At 37.7% G+C, this 17,285-nt stretch overlaps 2 protein-coding genes across 2 annotated transcripts; both read left to right on the forward strand.

Moving 5' to 3' along the window:
• Nucleotides 1–1,727: 1,727 nt before the first annotated feature.
• Nucleotides 1,728–2,844, forward strand: LOC113010783 (chemokine XC receptor 1-like). Its single transcript, XM_080293081.1, has one exon. It carries the CDS (start codon nt 1,728–1,730, stop codon nt 2,730–2,732), a length of 1,005 nt encoding a protein of 334 aa, XP_080149207.1. The 3' UTR covers nt 2,733–2,844.
• A 3,010-nt stretch (nt 2,845–5,854) lies between these two features.
• LOC145421977 (uncharacterized) lies at nt 5,855–13,296 on the forward strand. The gene is made up of 3 exons (XM_080293032.1): nt 5,855–5,994; nt 9,154–9,277; nt 10,174–13,296. Exon 3 carries the CDS (start codon nt 11,425–11,427, stop codon nt 13,294–13,296), a length of 1,872 nt encoding a protein of 623 aa, XP_080149158.1. The 5' UTR covers nt 5,855–5,994; nt 9,154–9,277; nt 10,174–11,424.
• The last annotated feature ends 3,989 nt before the right edge of the window (nt 13,297–17,285 follow it).

The following is a 17,285-nucleotide window of genomic DNA, read 5'->3' on the forward strand; positions in this document are numbered from 1 at the left end:
AGAAGCAGCTGATTAGCATTAGAAAAGCTGAAATAATACCTCAACTGAAGCCAATTGTACTAAATGCACTAAATGTGCACTGTTACAAGAATATTTTTCTTTCTATTGTTTTCTATTATTTTAAGTTAAGCAGGACAGAGTTCTTTTAAAGAAAGATTTACTTATATTCTCAAAAGTTAAGCATGACAGGCTTCTGTTTAAGAAAGAGACCTGTTTTATTGTGTTAATGTTGTCATTTTGAGCTAAAAATAAATGGCTAAATGATCATTTGTTTCACATGTGTTCATATCACAAAGAATAGAATATGCATCTACTTAAATCAACTTCAAGTCAAATGGTTAAAAAAATAATTTCACACACAAAAAAAGAGCTAGAAAATTCACCACACTGGGAAGGGTGAAGACAACTGGGTCGCTCGGCCCTGGCCACGAGGTGTCCCTTATTTATTTTTCAGGGAGTTGGCAACCCTAGGTACACTGTATTTATAGGGTTGCACCAAAGAAGAAGAACAATGAGGAGGGGCCCTAACTGATAATGAACATAACTACAGGCTTGGAGGTCCTAACAGTCAGGTATTAATAACACGTTTTGTGTAATTATAACAAGATGTGATTTATGACCCTGTTACATTTGCACAGAATCACAAGTAGAAAGTCTAACAGAAAAGGCTGATATGCATCCATACCTGTTATCTCTGACGGGTATCTGTTCATCTCTCTTTTAGGTTTTGTTAAGGCAGCTAACTAAAAGAAAGGCTGGCTTTGTTGAACTTTCTTCGTGTTGCCCCTCAAGTGTTTTTTTGACTTTGTTATTCTTAAGCGCCATTAAGCTACAATAAAGGTCAACATTTGCTTATCTCAAGTTTGACTGTGCAGACTTCCTTTGGATTCAAATGCATTTGTTTTTGCTGACTCAATAACCCCCAATGACTTGCTTTATGTGTTATTCGTAGGTCTAATAGATTAACATCAGAACAAGGTGTCATACAATTGTGCTTAAACACATTTCATTTGAAATGGTCCATTTTGAGAGTCAGGTCAACACTGTCTGACTTTCATTCCTTTTACTTAAATTTACATTATATTTTTCTTGACTAATGTTGAAGGCATAACACATAAATAAGATATCCTGATATCCTGGAGAAATATTTAAAGATCTTAAAATATGAAATGTTTGTGCACTGAAGTTTAATACTGGCTACGCATGGTTTGCCTTACAAATAGTACAACACAACAACATTTAAAAAAATGAAACAAAAAGCAAAATACAAACTGGAGCTTTCAAAATGATAACCTTTAAAGTTTCAACACAGCTCTTGTCAGATTTTATAGGTTATATTATTTTCTGATGTCTGGTACGACTGATGCAGGATGCTTGTAGACAGTTATTTGTCAGTAAAAAGTATGACAAACAATGTTAAAAAAAAAAAGTGTGCTTTCCTTTAAGGCAGTGCTCTGACTAACTTAAAAAGAGGAACTATAAGTTTACTTAAGAACATCAAAACCTTTCCAGCACAGGAAATTGATGGCTGATGCTTGGGGTAAGTTGATCAGTATTTGCTGTGCCTCTTCTCCTAATTTGGTGCTTTATTACTCTCTGTGTTTTACAGATCATACAAAAACTAAAATATAAAAAAAGAAATTCCCATAAAGAAAATTGCTTAGTTAATGTGTTTAATTACATTTTAAAAATCTAGTTTTGTGTTTGTGTTTTATAGAAACTTGACAATGGAAAGCAACTACACAACTGAAGAAGAACATTATCTATGTGAGGTTAACTTTCCAACCTTTACTGGCACTTTGTTCATATTGATCTTCATCATCAGTGTCATAGGCAACGGTCTCCTCTTATGTGTCCTTTTCATCTACGAGAACCTGAAAAGTATCACAAATATTTTCATCCTGAACCTGGTCTGCTCTGATTTGATCTTCACCATCACACTTCCATTCTGGGCTGTTGATTATCTACACCACTGGGTCTTTGGAGACCTTTCCTGCAAATTCATAACTGCTGCATTCTTTGTTGGTCTGTACAGCAGTGTCATTCTGCTGACTGCGATGACAGTGGATCGTTTCATTACTGTGGTGCTGCACAACCAGCTGAACAAACTAGATAGAAAGAAGTACGCAATTGGTGCTTGTGTAGCTGCCTGGGTCATCAGCATCTCTGCATCCCTGAGGGAAGCTGTGATCACAAAGGTGGGAAACTGGGAGAATTATACCTATTGTGAGACATCTGAAGACAACCTCGGGCAACACCTCCAAGTGTCGCTGCTATTCTTCCTCCCATTTGCCATTGTTATTTTCTGCTATTCTGCCATCCTCAAGAAGGTTTTACAAGCTTTAAACAGAAAGAAGCACAGGACTGTAGCTGTGCTGTTGTGTATTGTTGCAGCATTTTTCATTTGCTGGGGGCCATACCATATTATGTTTTTAATCAATTCTCTCTATACACCCAAAGGTTGTAAAACACAGGAACGGTTGGCTATCACGTCTCGTATTTGTGAAATGCTTGCCTATTCTCATTGCTGCATGAACCCTCTGCTGTATATGATCTCACAGAAGTTGCGAAAGCATCTGTTGAATCTTTTGCACTGTGAAAATGTGTGCAGGAAGAACAGGGAGAGAGACACTGGCCGGAACACAACTATTAGCCAGAAAGTTGTTTTCACAGAACAAAGTACTGCTGTCAACGAGGACCTGCATGACTATCCATTAAACAATCTGTCTTAAATTTACATATTGATTTAATTTGTAAATGCTTTTACATAATATCTATTTTTCAGTTTTTCATTGAGCCAGTTAAGAAAACAACAACAACATATGTGCATTTCACTGCATTCCTTTGCATTCACACTGTTTTGTGTAAAAAAAATAAACTGTTGCTGAAGTTCAGTGAAGCCGTTTTCACTTCTCTCTTCTAACAAAATTCTGTATAATGCCATGGCAGGCCGAACTGACAAAAAATGCACTGACAGCACTACTTTATGGTGTCACTACTGTGAAGTGTAAGGGCCAGATTTGGCCAGTGGTAAATTTTGAAATGATGCACTCCCAGCAATGTGCCAATGTGAGAAGAGTGTTATACTAACAATGGACATTTTTTAAACACATATTTCTGTCACGGTCCGGGGCAGCGGCCGTGTGAAGAGTGGAAAGGAGGACTCAAATGCAGCACTTACTCAGATGTGAAGGCGATTTATTGACAATATCAAACATAAAGTGGAGATGGCAAAACAGAACTAAGGATGAACTAAACTGGGTGAAACTACACAAAGGAGTGGCAAACCTGAACATGAAGGGAGAACAGCAGGGAGAGCACGCAGGGGATTTCACAGGGTATGAACACAGACGACGCGACGAGGAGCAGAGGAAATCACACACTATAAATACACAAAGAGACACTGGGAAATCACACACAGGTGGGGGAAACAGCTGGACCTGATTAACCTGACGAGACAGGGGAACACTAACACCAGGGACCAACAGAGGGAGCACAAACCCAGAACCCAGTGTCTAAAATCCCAAACACAAACCATCCCAAAACAGCCATGAATAATAATGAAAGTAATAACAATAAAGAACATAAACATAAAGTCACTGAGTCATGGTCGCAGGACCATGACAATTTCTTTCAATAATGATCAATGATAGTCTGAGTGACTAATAAAACAGTGTGTGCAGGTTTTACACGTGTTTCTCTTCAAAAATGCCATTACAATTTAGGAAAATCAACATGTTTTTGATATCAGGAAAACTGATCCTATTAATAACTGCTGTGGGTTGTGTGTGCATAAATCCACGTGGTCTGGATAAATCTGACGGTGAAAGAAGAGCACATGACTCATCCAGAGAAGGTCTGCATTATTACAACCTATTCCATCATCCTGAAACCTCTGCCGTCCTCCGATCAAACCACCACCAGTTTCACGTCTTAACAGCTGTTTTATACGTAAGCTGTGGGGCGTGACCAGGCTAGCCAAAGAAGTATCCATGACCAAGGCAGAGGGGGCCATTTCCCTGTACATGTAACGGAGTGGAAAGATCATAGAGACACCGAGTTTCTCTTATATAAAACAGGTGCCTCTCCAGTGCCCCTGTTGCTACTTTCATTTACACCAAAGCAGATGAAAGGGATTCACAATGGTTTATGCTAGCTGACCGGACAGACTGATATCAGTGCACTTTAATGACTTTGTGCTATACTGTTTTGTTTACTGACTTATTTTTCAATTCATTTTTAAGCTGTGAAGTAAAGATTTCCAGTAATAAAATATAAATACATTTATTTTGAGAAAACAGCATTTTAGTTATTTCTAAGCATCCTTTCAGGCTACAAAGTAACAACTAAAATAAAAACTGTTTTTGATGAAAATCTGAAATGTAATTTTTAAACATTTTTAGTTAAACAACAGCCATAAAAACATTTCCTCCTCTCCTACCATTTCCTTAAATGAGATAATAGAAATTCAAATTATACTGTTGTAAAACTTACAGGTTACCAAAACTGTTTTATCAGGCTATTAATTTAGTGAATACTTCTTATGCCAGAAATGAGTAAATGCGAAGTTTATTATTATAAATTCGATTCCAAGTCTCATACTTACAGGAAACACAGTGAATACAGCAGTGGTTTTGACCTGAATGCAATCCCGACCTTCTCCATTAGATGGCGGAGAAATTTTAGAAATGAAAAAGTAAATCACTTACAGAACTACGCTGAGCGCTGGGCTCAACAAAAATACGGCAGGTAATTGCTGCCTCTGGTTTAGCTGCACCAAATGCTTACCTTAAACATAATCCATATTTACTGGCCAAAAGACATAATTTCTCATCTGAAAGGGCTCCTCATCAATACATAAATTATTTTGATTAGGTTAAGAAAACATTTCAGTGATAGAGAAATAAATATGATTTTGACCACATCTCAAATCCATGAAATTACTTTAATTTGCTGTATTATTAGCAGGTGTTTCCCCAAGAATATGTCAATTATTAGGGGGGGAAAAGACGCTAAACTGCACCCTTGGAAGCGATGGTCAGGGGTGGTTTAAACTTCTTCTGTGCCTAGAGCCTCATTCTCAGCTTGTGCCAGGGTGACCAGTCCTCTAATGTGGTCGGCTGCTCGTTGTGTCTTCTTCTCTGGGACTCTAGCTCTTTGGCCATGGGCGCCCCTCCGTCCTTCTCCTGCTGCGATGGATGCACAGATATCGCTGAGATGTGTACTCTTGTACTCTTGGGGGCTGTGGATGGCCTGGATCTCCTGGATCTAGTTCTGTCTGCCTCTGGGGGCGTTGTTGTGGCTTTCCACCCTTATTATGAAGTACTTTCAGCTTTAGACATTGTCATACTATAATATATAATATTATATTTAATGTAACAACTGAAATAACATAAATAGAAATGCATAAATAAAAGAGATAAAAGAAACACATCAACAAGAGGAGGAAAAGCAGAATATGTTGGGCACAACAGTGCATTCAGATCATAATTCTGATTGCAAAAGTCATCAGACATGGCAGGAATAAAAAGAAAAAAAGGCTAAATGTCTCTTATGTTACATGATATAATGTAATAATCCTAAATCTTAATAAGAGGTTTTTAGTCTCATTCTGCCACTAAAATTAAATTATCTGGAGATGTATGAATTTGAAATAAAAATCCCACCTTTTGAGCAAGAACAGAATAACTGGTTATATTTAGAGCTGAGGAGTCCTCACAGAGCTGGCAGTGTTTGGAAACAGTTCATGCTTCCAACTTTCTCTACTTCAGACTCCTTAAACAAGACCAGTCTTTTAAGGTTAGATCTGAAAGAAGAATATGCATATGCAAAATGAAACATGTAGACAAAACAAAAAGCCACAGCTTTGTGTTTGACACTCAGTTCAAACATTCCTGGCAGGTAACAGATTTAATCTCTGAGTTACAATGTAGTTTCACTTCATATGGATGCTGTAGTGCAGACTGCTTTCTCCATCTAAAACTCCACATGAAGGTAATGCAACAAGTTTGACATTTTTTATTTAATAAAAAAAATATTTAATTACCTTAATTAGACTAGACTAGAAACTGGGAAAAAAAAAGTTTGACTCTATTTTCATTACAAATTTAATTAATCAACTCTTAATTCTCACTAAACTTAAAGATAAAGGGGCCCCCAGTACAATATTTGCCTTGTTGTGTGTGTTTATTTTGCTGAGCAAACAGCTGTTTGGGGAACAGCTGTTGGTATTATATTTACACAATATCGCGAAAACACAAAGGAGCATTCAGAGGACTTTGAGGAGCTGAGGTGTTTCACTTTTTTCACAAAAATATAAAAAGAACTAGTGTCTTTTTATGTCAGTGTATAAACTGTAAATGTTCGTATACTTTTTTTAGTCTGTGAAGAATCATTAAATTCATGTTTAACTTCTGATTAATTAAAAGTAATTTAGAAAGCTACCTTTACCTAATCATGAGTATCACACAGTCACGGCAGCTTAAAAACGTTTCGGTTTTCATTGAACTTAGAACTTAAAAATGTTGAAAGAAGATTATTCTTCATAATAATAAGATTATTATTAGAAACAAGGATGCATCTTCCGTCCACTTTCTTCAGGACTACAGTTAACTTAATTGCCACTTGGGGATAAATGATGTCTTTCTGATTCTGATATTACTCAAAGGTGATTTTATGGATTTTTCTGTTTAACAAATATGTGCAGATCAGTAGCTGTGTAACAATGGACATAGATCATATGTAATTTTTTTTGCAATCTGATGCAAATTATTGTATGATTTGAATTATAAATGAAAGTATATTTTAATATTGATTGGTAAATTGTAATCAGTAAAGAAGAATGGACTCTACTTGAAAAGTGAATTTTATGTATATTACCAGCTCTTTGATTTCTGTGAGATGAAGAAAATGAAGGAAAATGTATGCAAATCTGTGAATTTTGACCTAACAATGCATGAAGCCACTCGTTGAATTTCAGTTTGAGTTTTAATCCACACAACTTAATAATCTTAGACTATCTGCCCTTTATTTGAGTGCTTCTACATTAACTTTACATTCTGAGTAATGAAAAAACATCAAGATAAATCAAGATACAAGTAAAGAGTAAGAATTGCAAGTGTACACTATTATGAAGTAAACATACTTTAAAATTCAAAAGATAACCAACCAAAATAAAAAAGACTGACTGGGCAGGTAAACTTTGTTGTCCATATTAAATCATTTTCATTTATTTAATGGTACCAGATTTTTAACACTGAGTGATTTTGTCACTACTATTGTATCATAAAAAGCAACAGGAAAAGGTCATGTTTCATCTCAGTGAAAACAGGCCATTCCTATTATTTTGTGCAGTCAAGGTTAGGTCTTCAAGAATTTGACCAATGAAAATAACCCGGATAACACTGTGTTCTACTGTATTGTCTAATACAACATGTGACAATCAGTGCAATCAGTCTGTGCAAACAGTAGCATCCTAACAAAACAATCTACATCCTGAGATCTAGTAAAACAGGTAAAACATTCCTGGTATGGAGATATAATCTCTTGGCTAAGTTTAGTTTCACTTCATATGGACATTGTTGCACAGACAGTTTTTGCCAATTAAACTTCCAGAGGAAGGTAATCCAATCCAATCCATCTTTATTTATAAAGCATTTTAAAATACAAGGCACAGGCCAAACGTGCTGTAGCTTAAATAAGTTAAGAACAATAGAATAAAACAAAACAGTAAAAAATAAAACACATAATACATCAGAATTAAAACAGCCCTATATTTTTAAAAAAAAAGATAAAATAGCATAAATTAAACTAAAACATCTGAAATAAAACTAGAACAAAAAACCAACATCTCACAAGGAGTCAAAGGCCAGGGTGAAGATATGGGTTTTCAGGAGTGATTTAAGAACAGAAACCTGTCTCATCTCTAAAGGCAGATCGCTCCACATAATGTAATGTAATAAGAATGAATTGCTCTTCCTGTTTCACCTAAGCAGAGAAGCTCAGACCTCCCTCTCCACAGCTATCTCCTGGCTTGTAACAGGCCAGACACCCTATACTCCTAAAGAACTTCCCAGAGAGAACTTCGAGGGACACGGTCAAATGCTATCTCCCAGTCAAGAAAAAAAATGGGTAAACTCCTATGCTCCCTCAAATGTCCTCGAGAAGATAAAGAGCTGGTCCGGGACAAAAACCGCATTGTTCCTCCTACATCCAAGGTTCGAATAACGGATGGACTCTCCACAGACTTTCCAGGGGAGCATTTTTGAATAAAGAAAATAACACAGACACCCTGTCTTACTTTATTCAACATACAAGGAGTACAGTCATTCTGTGTTAAATTGCATCCATCTAAATCTCCAGATGAAGGAAACATGTAAACATGTAACTGTTTTACTTACTAACACAAAGTTTTGTGCTATACTAGACAATTTATATTGATTACTTAAGTTTAGGTCTTCAGGAAACATAATTGAGATAATGCCATATTTTTGGGAATGTTTAGACCACTTGGTATGTAGTGAGAATTGTTTAAACTCGCAGGCTATCTGGGTTAAGGTTAGGGTTCGCTAGTTCGATACTGCTTCTTGTAACTGTTTAACTTCTAAGTATGTCAAGGATCACTACTGCTGTGGTGTACATCAACTGGTTACTGCATTCACACCTTCACATACTCTTGGTATACAAAAAATTCCCCTGGTCACCAGTTAAGCTTAGTGGGTGAGCAGGCGACCATATGCCGTATGGCTCGAGAGCAGTAGGCCCAGGTCGAGTCTGATCTGTGGAATTGTTGCATGTCTTCCCACTTCACTCTTTCCCCGTTTTCCTGTCAATCTACACTGTATCTATCCAATAAAGGCTTTTTAGCTTTTATTGGATAGATACAGTGATGTCAGATGTTGTTCCTGGGATCTGCTGGACACACTCGTCTAGCTTGGAGGTCACTGCACCGAATGCTTCGATTACCACTGGGACCACTGCTGCCTTTACCCTCCATATCTTCTCGAGCTCTTCTCTGAGCCCTTGGTACTTCTCCAGCTTCTTGTGTTCCTTCTTCCATGTTGCTGTTTTTCTATGCGAACATAGAAAAAATATGTTTGATTTCGCACACATTTTGCCAAATTCAAAATTGCACCACCTTTGTCATTTCAACAGATCCTCACGAAAGTCCAGTAGTATGCTCTAGTTTGAAGAAATGGAATATAACAAGGCCAAGGCAATTTTCACATTCCAGTACACTGAAGTTGGTGCTTCTTGGCATTAAAAGTTTTGGAACCAGGTGAGTCACTTTGGCAAACGTTTAATCAGTTTATACCATGTCAATAAAAATGCCTTGAAATTGAGAAAACAAAATTATTGATGGTTACAGCGCTCAGAAACCAGTAGGAAGTGTAGAGGCCTTTTTCTTGGAATGGCTTTAGCATATCAGCACCAATGGGATATTACTAATGGCTCCCATTAATGGTTGGACTACTTCTTCTCTGTTCACATAATATGTTCCTTTGAATCTATCTGTTCATTAGTACATGTGAAACTACCCTTTAGGGTTTTCTGTTGATGTTAGGCTTGGTCACTGCTTAGAGGACTTATAACTCCAAACCATTTGAACTGAGAAATCAATGCCTGTCAAGAAAGTTCAGCAGTGAACTGGCAAGCAGTTTGAGATTTTCATCCCAAAAGACTTTTACATGGTTATCATTTTGTGTAGAGATTTAAAATGATTAGCCTAACTGCATATTATAAGACTTTAATTTCTGATCTATGTGCGAACTTCAGGCCTGAATGCACTGACCTTTGAAGATTCCTGTTTGGTCTCTGAATTCTAGCTGGGGATCTAGATTTCATCATCAGGATTATCCTTGACAGTCAGGCAGTGCACACAGATGATGTTCATCCTCTGTGCAAGATTGAGGTTCATGATGAAATTGTAGAGCAAGAAGGCATGTTGGCTAAACAGACCTTCTAGGAAGAGATCAAAAGTACTGGCTGTGATGCTGTTGCACCAAAGTAAGTGAGACAGTGATATAAAGAGGAGAACCTTCAAAATTAAATTACGTTTGTTTTCTGATTTTTTTTTCTTTTTTCTAATGAATGAAGTCTCATAAAGTGCTTATGAGTTGGCTGTTATATCAAAAAGTATTTCTAATTTGGTTATTTATTTATTTTATCTTTCAGAAAGTACCACGTCACTGTTCAGATCAAAACAGGGAACAAAGTTTCAAATGAAAGTCACATGGGTGACAAACTGAGATGCTGTGAATAAAGTCCTGTCTCCATGAATATCATTTTCATAAATTATACCAAAGTACTATTCATGAACGATACATACATGTGTTCAGTGGAAGGGAATACAACAAACCAGTTGTTAACGATGAGTTGAGCAGAAGAAAGAGGAAAGACAGAAAGAAAAACTGAATCAAAGACTACAAGAATTTCACCAACAAGCTAAAGAGCAGCTTGAAAAAACTGAGTGCCCAGATCTCAGATTAATTTGAGTCACAGTGAGATGGCTTAATAGGGCATCTGGATAAATGTGAAGCCAACTACGAATCAGGCAGTGACAGTGCTGAGTTTCTTGAAATCCTCTCGGTGAAATGCAGTCTCCCAGTTTCAAATCTCAGTCTGAGTCAGCTCACAGCTAATCAGCTTAGTGAGATCCTTTCAGTCCTGGAAAAGCGTCTGTTTAATGACATCCATCAGCACTCTGCAGCACACTCAGGTGTTCATCACAGAGCTCTGTGCTCTGTCTCTGGATATATATGAAGGAGTTTCCCTACAATGCATCTCCAATCATATGCAGTCCATTTTGGGATCCATCAGCCAATCATAATGTGGAGTTTTGAGAGTTTCCTCCTGACTCAAGCCCTGTATCTAAACCTGGTGGTTGGTGGTCCACAGTGAGGCAGATGGTGCAGTGGTATAAAGATGAAGAAACAAAAGGCACGGACATTCTTTTTTATGAAATACGCCAGATGAAAAATATTGAACAAAAACTGAGTGAATCAACCTAATAACTTATGTAACAAAGCTGATCAAAACCGATTACATAAAAAACCACACAGATATACAGCTCGCTAGGACTCCAGGCAGCATCCCAGTTGAAATTATTCTCTACTGCCGCAGTGACAGAGACAGTTTGAGCAAAATACACAAGGAGCTGTTTCCCGGTGATGTCATTGTTGCAACAAACCTTGCTGGACGTGGCACAGACATAAAGGTTTCCACAGAGGTGAACAATAATGGAGGATTATTTGTTATCCTCTCCTTACTCTCTGAGAACACAAGAGTGGAACTCCAGGTTTTGGTCAAACTGCATGCAAAGGTAAACCTGGATCTGGTCAGGTAATCATCTCCACTGAACAACTACAGCCATCTTTCAGCACAGCGTCCTCTCTGGAGAAACTTGCAGCAGAAAAGATAAATCACATGATGAATGATGTTGCTGAGATGAACCTGTTTTCAGAATACTGTGAAAATCTTCAAGATATTTATAATACCACTCTCATTGAGGAACTAACAGGCTGTCTTCAATTTGTAAAAATGTCCTCTGCAGACTCAACAAACAGTAACCCAAACGGCCTGGAAAAACAGTTAACAACCAAGTGCATAATGTATAGTTACTTTGACAAAAACATTACTGAGGCTATCCAAAATTTGGATGAAATAAAAGAGAAAGCGAGAGATGCAATGTCCAAAACAATCCAGATTTTTAAACTGGTGTCAGACGAGGATAAAGATCTCCAAGTTGAAGCCATGAACGCCTACCATCGAGGTCTGAAATATGTACTTTCTGTGGTAGAGAAGAATCGTTTCTCATGGGAAGGTCTGCTGGTGTTCTTTCTTGGAGTTTTACAGATTGTTGGAGAAGCACTGCTCACTGTATTTACATTTGGAACATTTGCTCAAGTTGGATTGGGACTCATTACAGAGGGAATATCAGACTGCATCACTGGCATTGAGGCCATGGTGACAGGAGAATTCAGCTGGAATTCATGGGCTATAGAAAAAGCCATTTTCATTGGTGTCTCTCTTATTGCGTCAGGAATTGGAAAGCTGATATCAAATGGATTCAAATGTTTTAAAACCTCATTTAAATTTGGTAAACAGCATAAATCAATGTCAATGTTCCTTTCAAGACAGGCTAAAGATGGCTTCAGTGTAGTCTTAAAGACTAATTTGAAGAATGTAGTAAAACACACAAGTAAAGAAATGTTAAAAGAAAAAATCAGCTATGCACCAGGAAAGACTGAAGGGAAAATACTGACTCAAACACTAAATGACACTGAAGATAAAGTGAAATTAAAAATAGAAAAAGAGCCTTTATCTACATTAGGAGATCTCATTATTCTCTCACAACTTGATGATAAAAAGCAACGTCACGATCTCCTGAAGGACGAGAGCAGGAAGAATAAACTGTTGGCCATTTTCAAAGAGGTCAGTACAGCAATACAGCCATTCTATGAAGACCTCAGCTGGAAGAACATGCTGAATCCATTCCTCTCCACAGTGACTGGTAAAGCTAAATTACATAGCCACAGAAAGACAACAGCACTTCTGGGAGGTATCCAAAGTGTCTACATGGTCTCCAGTCACATAGTTTCTATTGTTAAAGGCCAGGCAAATGGTGCAATTGGTCGTTACATAAGAAAGGGCTTAAAGAGTCGCAAAACAGAGGAAAACCTCAAAGCTGGACAGAACACCAGACACATTGCATGCATGCCAAGAAAGCTAAATTCTAATCACAAACTTGTAGGACATGCAGGTCAACACTCACAATCATATGCTGAAAAGATCAAGAACTCCACGACTGCAGGCACCATCCTTGATATCAGAGTTCTGTCAGAAGCCACTGGCACTAAAGTTGTCATCCTAACAGAGGACAGCAATGGAAGACTTACGAAAATGCAAGAGCTGAGCCCACACACTAGACCTGCTAAGAAAACTGTGACATTAGTCTACAGACCAAAGAGTGTCCAGTATCCTGATGGTCATTATGATGTGCACATGAATAACCAGACAATGAGCATAGAAAGTAAGGGAAAGAGCTGCTTGTTTCATGCTTTGGCACGGGGAATGAAACCAAAAGCCAGTGAAGAAGAGATCACTGTGGAAGCAAATCACCTCCAATCTGTGGAGGCTGATGCTCTCCTCGGTTACCCAGGCCAATGGGAGCCTTTCATCAACCGGAAACAATTAACTAAAGCAATGAGAGGAGAGGAAGAGGAAAGTGAACCAAGAAAGATAATAAATGAATGCAAAAAGATACTTCAGAGGCTACGTTCACACTGCAGGTCTTAATGCTCAATTCCGATTTTTTGATCAAATCCGATTTTTTTGTCTCCTCGTTCACACTACAAATAAAATGCGACAGCAAACGCGCTCTAGTGTGAACGCTCAAAGCGGCCCGCATGCGCAAAAGAAGATGTCACACACAACGCGCTCTGTTTAGACCAAGAACAAACAGTATTGTTTGACTGATGGCCGTTAATATAAAGACTTCGGACTTTACGTTTCTCAATTTTTGCTTTAAGTTATTTTGTTATTTACATAACAATGTAAATAACCTACTAATTATCCTTATTGCTGTTTAAGAGAGGAGCGGTGCTTCAAAGGATAGTTGTAGATTTCTGTCAGAATCTGCAGATTATACAGTACAAATAAAATGTTTACGTTGTCTTCCCAACAGTTTCACTGACATCTACACTGGATGGCCAGGAAGCGTTCGCGATGTCTTCTCGGGCGCTTCTCTGGCGCTGATAATTGGCTTCAGTCTTGTGTCGGTGACGTAAAAGGCGGATTTAATGCGACTTGACCGTTCAAACAGCAGTCGCTTTCTAAAACATCGGATATGTATCGGATTCAGTACCACATACGAAAGTGACCCAGATCGGATTTGAAAATATCGGATTTGCGCCGTTCACACTGTCATAGCATGATCGGATATGGGTCGCATAGGGTCAAAAAAATCGGATTTGATGCGCTTTCGCCTGCAGTGTGAACGTAGCCAGAGAGAGGTTGGAAAAGTAGAGTTATACAAAAACTGGCATAAATATGCAATTCAAAATCCAGGACTTGGAAAGTTCATCAATGCAGATCACCAGCCACCAGTCAGTAGTATATTGAAGGCCCATAAACAGAACCAGAATAGCAGATTAGCAGAGGCCATGCTTGAAGTGGCAACAAACTCATCTCCTCTGGATCGAAGTCTCATTTCTAAAGTGGACAGTTCTCATGGTCGGGAACTTCCAACTGTTTATGTACCTACTTCTGTAGGTACATCGTGAATTTCCCAGTACAAAATCACCAGCCTTCAGAGACCTCTTGGCTGCAGCCATAAGTAATAATGATATAAAGAGCACCTTCAAGCTGACAATCCTTGGTTCAATGCCAAGATTCTGGTTGGATCATAATAAGGGCTTCAAAGACTTTCAGAACACCTCAATGAGTAACACCAGGCTTGAAATTTTTGAAAACAGCTTTCAGAACCACAGCACAGAGATGGTAAAGACATGGTTTTCTCTGCTTCAAATCAAAGGTGTTATAACAGATGATGATGTAAAGATCATTACAGATTGGATTGGCAAATCAGGCTACAATGATCAAAATGAGCCATACAGGAACAAAGTCACCAACCTTCTCAGATCAAAAGGTATAATCACATTTAAAATGACATTTAAATAAATCACGTACACAAAACTTATATGTGATTCCTAATAAAAGGGAATGGAGGTGCTTAGAGTGGCATTCATTTGAGTGGATTTGTGTTTTCAGTTTGTGAGGTTTGAGAATGTGACTTACAAGCAGATCACACAGGACACTATGGAGATCTTCCACCTGGCGATCATCATCAATAGGGCTCTCTGTGTCGTGACTAATAACGACTATATAATAACGAGCATAAAAAGCAATGTGTTTCTTAGAGAATGTTAACAATCAGTCTCATAGGCATCTAAATTCATGAACTTTACAGAGTACCCGAGTGACCTCTAGTGTTCAGAAAGGCAAAACACACATCTCTTGCATTTAGATCTAAGCAATGCTTATTTATCATTCTTTTCTGGTGGCAGCTGGTGTTATTCTGCAAGAGCTAGACAGAGGGAGCTAATAAAATGCTAACTTTGAATCATAAAAGCCAGAAAGATGTACAGTGAAAGAATTAGTAACTTAATTATAGCATGTAGCTTTAAATGAAGCTGGGACATTATGTAAATATAGATATTGATATAATGCAGGTAAATAATGTAATGATTAATTCTGTAATGCAGGGGAAAATATGTGTATTACAGGTTAAATGTTGAGACGTCCCTGTGCAGTGGATGATTTGTTGGAGGGCTGCTGATTAGCTGGAGAGATTGATGTGGGGTTTATGAGACAGGCCTCATGAAACACCACACAGTTTGGATGAGCATTTCAGCAAAGATAACTTTACTTGGTGAATTTTTCAACCATAAAGTATTCTTGCTCTCTTCAGATTCACCAGGTTGCACCCACTTGATGTGTATGTATTACTGGCTGGTTTACATGAATGAACTGTAACTCTCTGTGGGTGATGCAAACCATTGCTATGGGTTACTTGTTGCAGGTCAAGCTGCCTCATTTCCTGTTGGGGGTTTTCATCAGAGAGAAGACAAATATGCTCAAAGTGTAAAAAAAAAAACAAAGTGTATTTTCTTAAATTTATTAATCAGTTCAAGATTCAAGTTAAAAACGGTAGCCGTGTCTCTTAGCTCACTCAGGAGACCCAAACAAACAATGAGCACCACACCCAGGCAGCAAACACTTTTATTAGGCCACAGAAACAGAATATCGGCTCACGTTTCTTTTTCTGGACCTCTCTGGACATCTCTGTATATAGAGATGGCCCTTTTACAGGTAACACTTGCATTACCGTGGCAACCACCTCTTGCCTTTTGCTTAGGGCTGTAGAGTTAAAGAAGAGGGAAGGACTGGAAGACCATTTCCTAACACCAGAATTTATGGCCGTCTTTTGGTGTAGGAGAGTCAGCCTTAAAGATTTGTACCTTCTGGTGCCATCACCAATCCAGGCAGACCATTCCCCCTCACACAATCCTCAAAAAAGAAGGCTTCTCTGTGTCTATGCCTGTTAGTATCTGAGTGTAGCAGTCTAAATCCAAAATTATACTAAAATGCAAATTGGTATGCAATAAAGGACAAAACACAAATCTGTGCCACAAATCACGAAGCAACATAAAATAATGGGATACATGAACCTTAAAGATAAAAAATAAATTCCGACATTCCACAGAATTGGAAACACCGCTCTTTGCAAGGAGAAAGCAGTGAGGGAGGAAATAAGTTCCATAATAATAGCCACTTCTATACTAATTCTGCAGCAGTTTTCATTGCCATCACACAACCATTGCAAATTCTTCTGACATCTTTATTATTTAGGTTTTTACTGATATTTTAGAGTTCATTAATAAGGAAAACTATTTGTAACTTATTACACATTCTTAGAAAATTTAAAAAAATAACACATATTCTGTTGTTTTAAATTAGCCTAAATGTTGTTCATTCAAAATGCAAGATGGACCCAGTTTTACCAGCTGCAAGATTTATGTGAGCTAGGGTCATTAAAAGTACATCAGTACAACTAATTTATTATTGTAAATAGATACTGTCCAAAAATCTTGAATCCAACTCTCTTTCTTTATATTTTGCTTCAAATTTTCTTGTAATTTCATAAACTGGCCTTGGACAATAGGTCCTTTAAAGTTTTTGTTTGGACACCATTTCATTCTAATCCTTGTACCTGTGCATACCTACAGGGAGTGCAGAATTATTAGGCAAGTTGTATTTTTGAGGAATAATTTTATTATTGAACAACAACCATGTTCTCAATGAACCCAAAAAACTCATTAATATCAAAGCTGAATGTTTTTGGAAGTAGTTTTTAGTTTGTTTTTAGTTTTTTAGTTTTAGCTATTTTAGGGGGATATCTGTGTGTGCAGGTGACTATTACTGTGCATAATTATTAGGCAACTTAACAAAAAACAAATATATACCCATTTCAATTATTTATTTTTACCAGTGACAGCAACATAACATCTCCACATTCACAAATATACGTTTCTGACATTCAAAAACAAAACAAAAACAAATCAGCAACCAATATAGCCACCTTTCTTTGCAAGGACACTCAAAAGCCTGCCATCCATGGATTCTGTCAGTGTTTTGATCTGTTCACCATCAACATTGCGTGCAGCAGCAACCACAGCCTCCCAGACACTGTTCAGAGAGGTGTACTGTTTTCCCTCCTTGTAAAT

The sequence above is a fragment of the Astatotilapia calliptera genome, chromosome 18 (genome assembly GCF_964374335.1).
Source record: "Astatotilapia calliptera chromosome 18, fAstCal68.1, whole genome shotgun sequence".
NCBI lineage: Eukaryota > Metazoa > Chordata > Actinopteri > Cichliformes > Cichlidae > Astatotilapia > Astatotilapia calliptera.

Excerpts from the sequence above, each read along its gene's own strand:
- LOC113010783 (XM_080293081.1), top strand. The coding sequence starts at position 1,728 with ATGGAAAGCAACTACACAACTGAAGAAGAACATTATCTATGTGAGGTT.
- LOC145421977 (XM_080293032.1), top strand. The coding sequence starts at position 11,425 with ATGATGAATGATGTTGCTGAGATGAACCTGTTTTCAGAATACTGTGAA.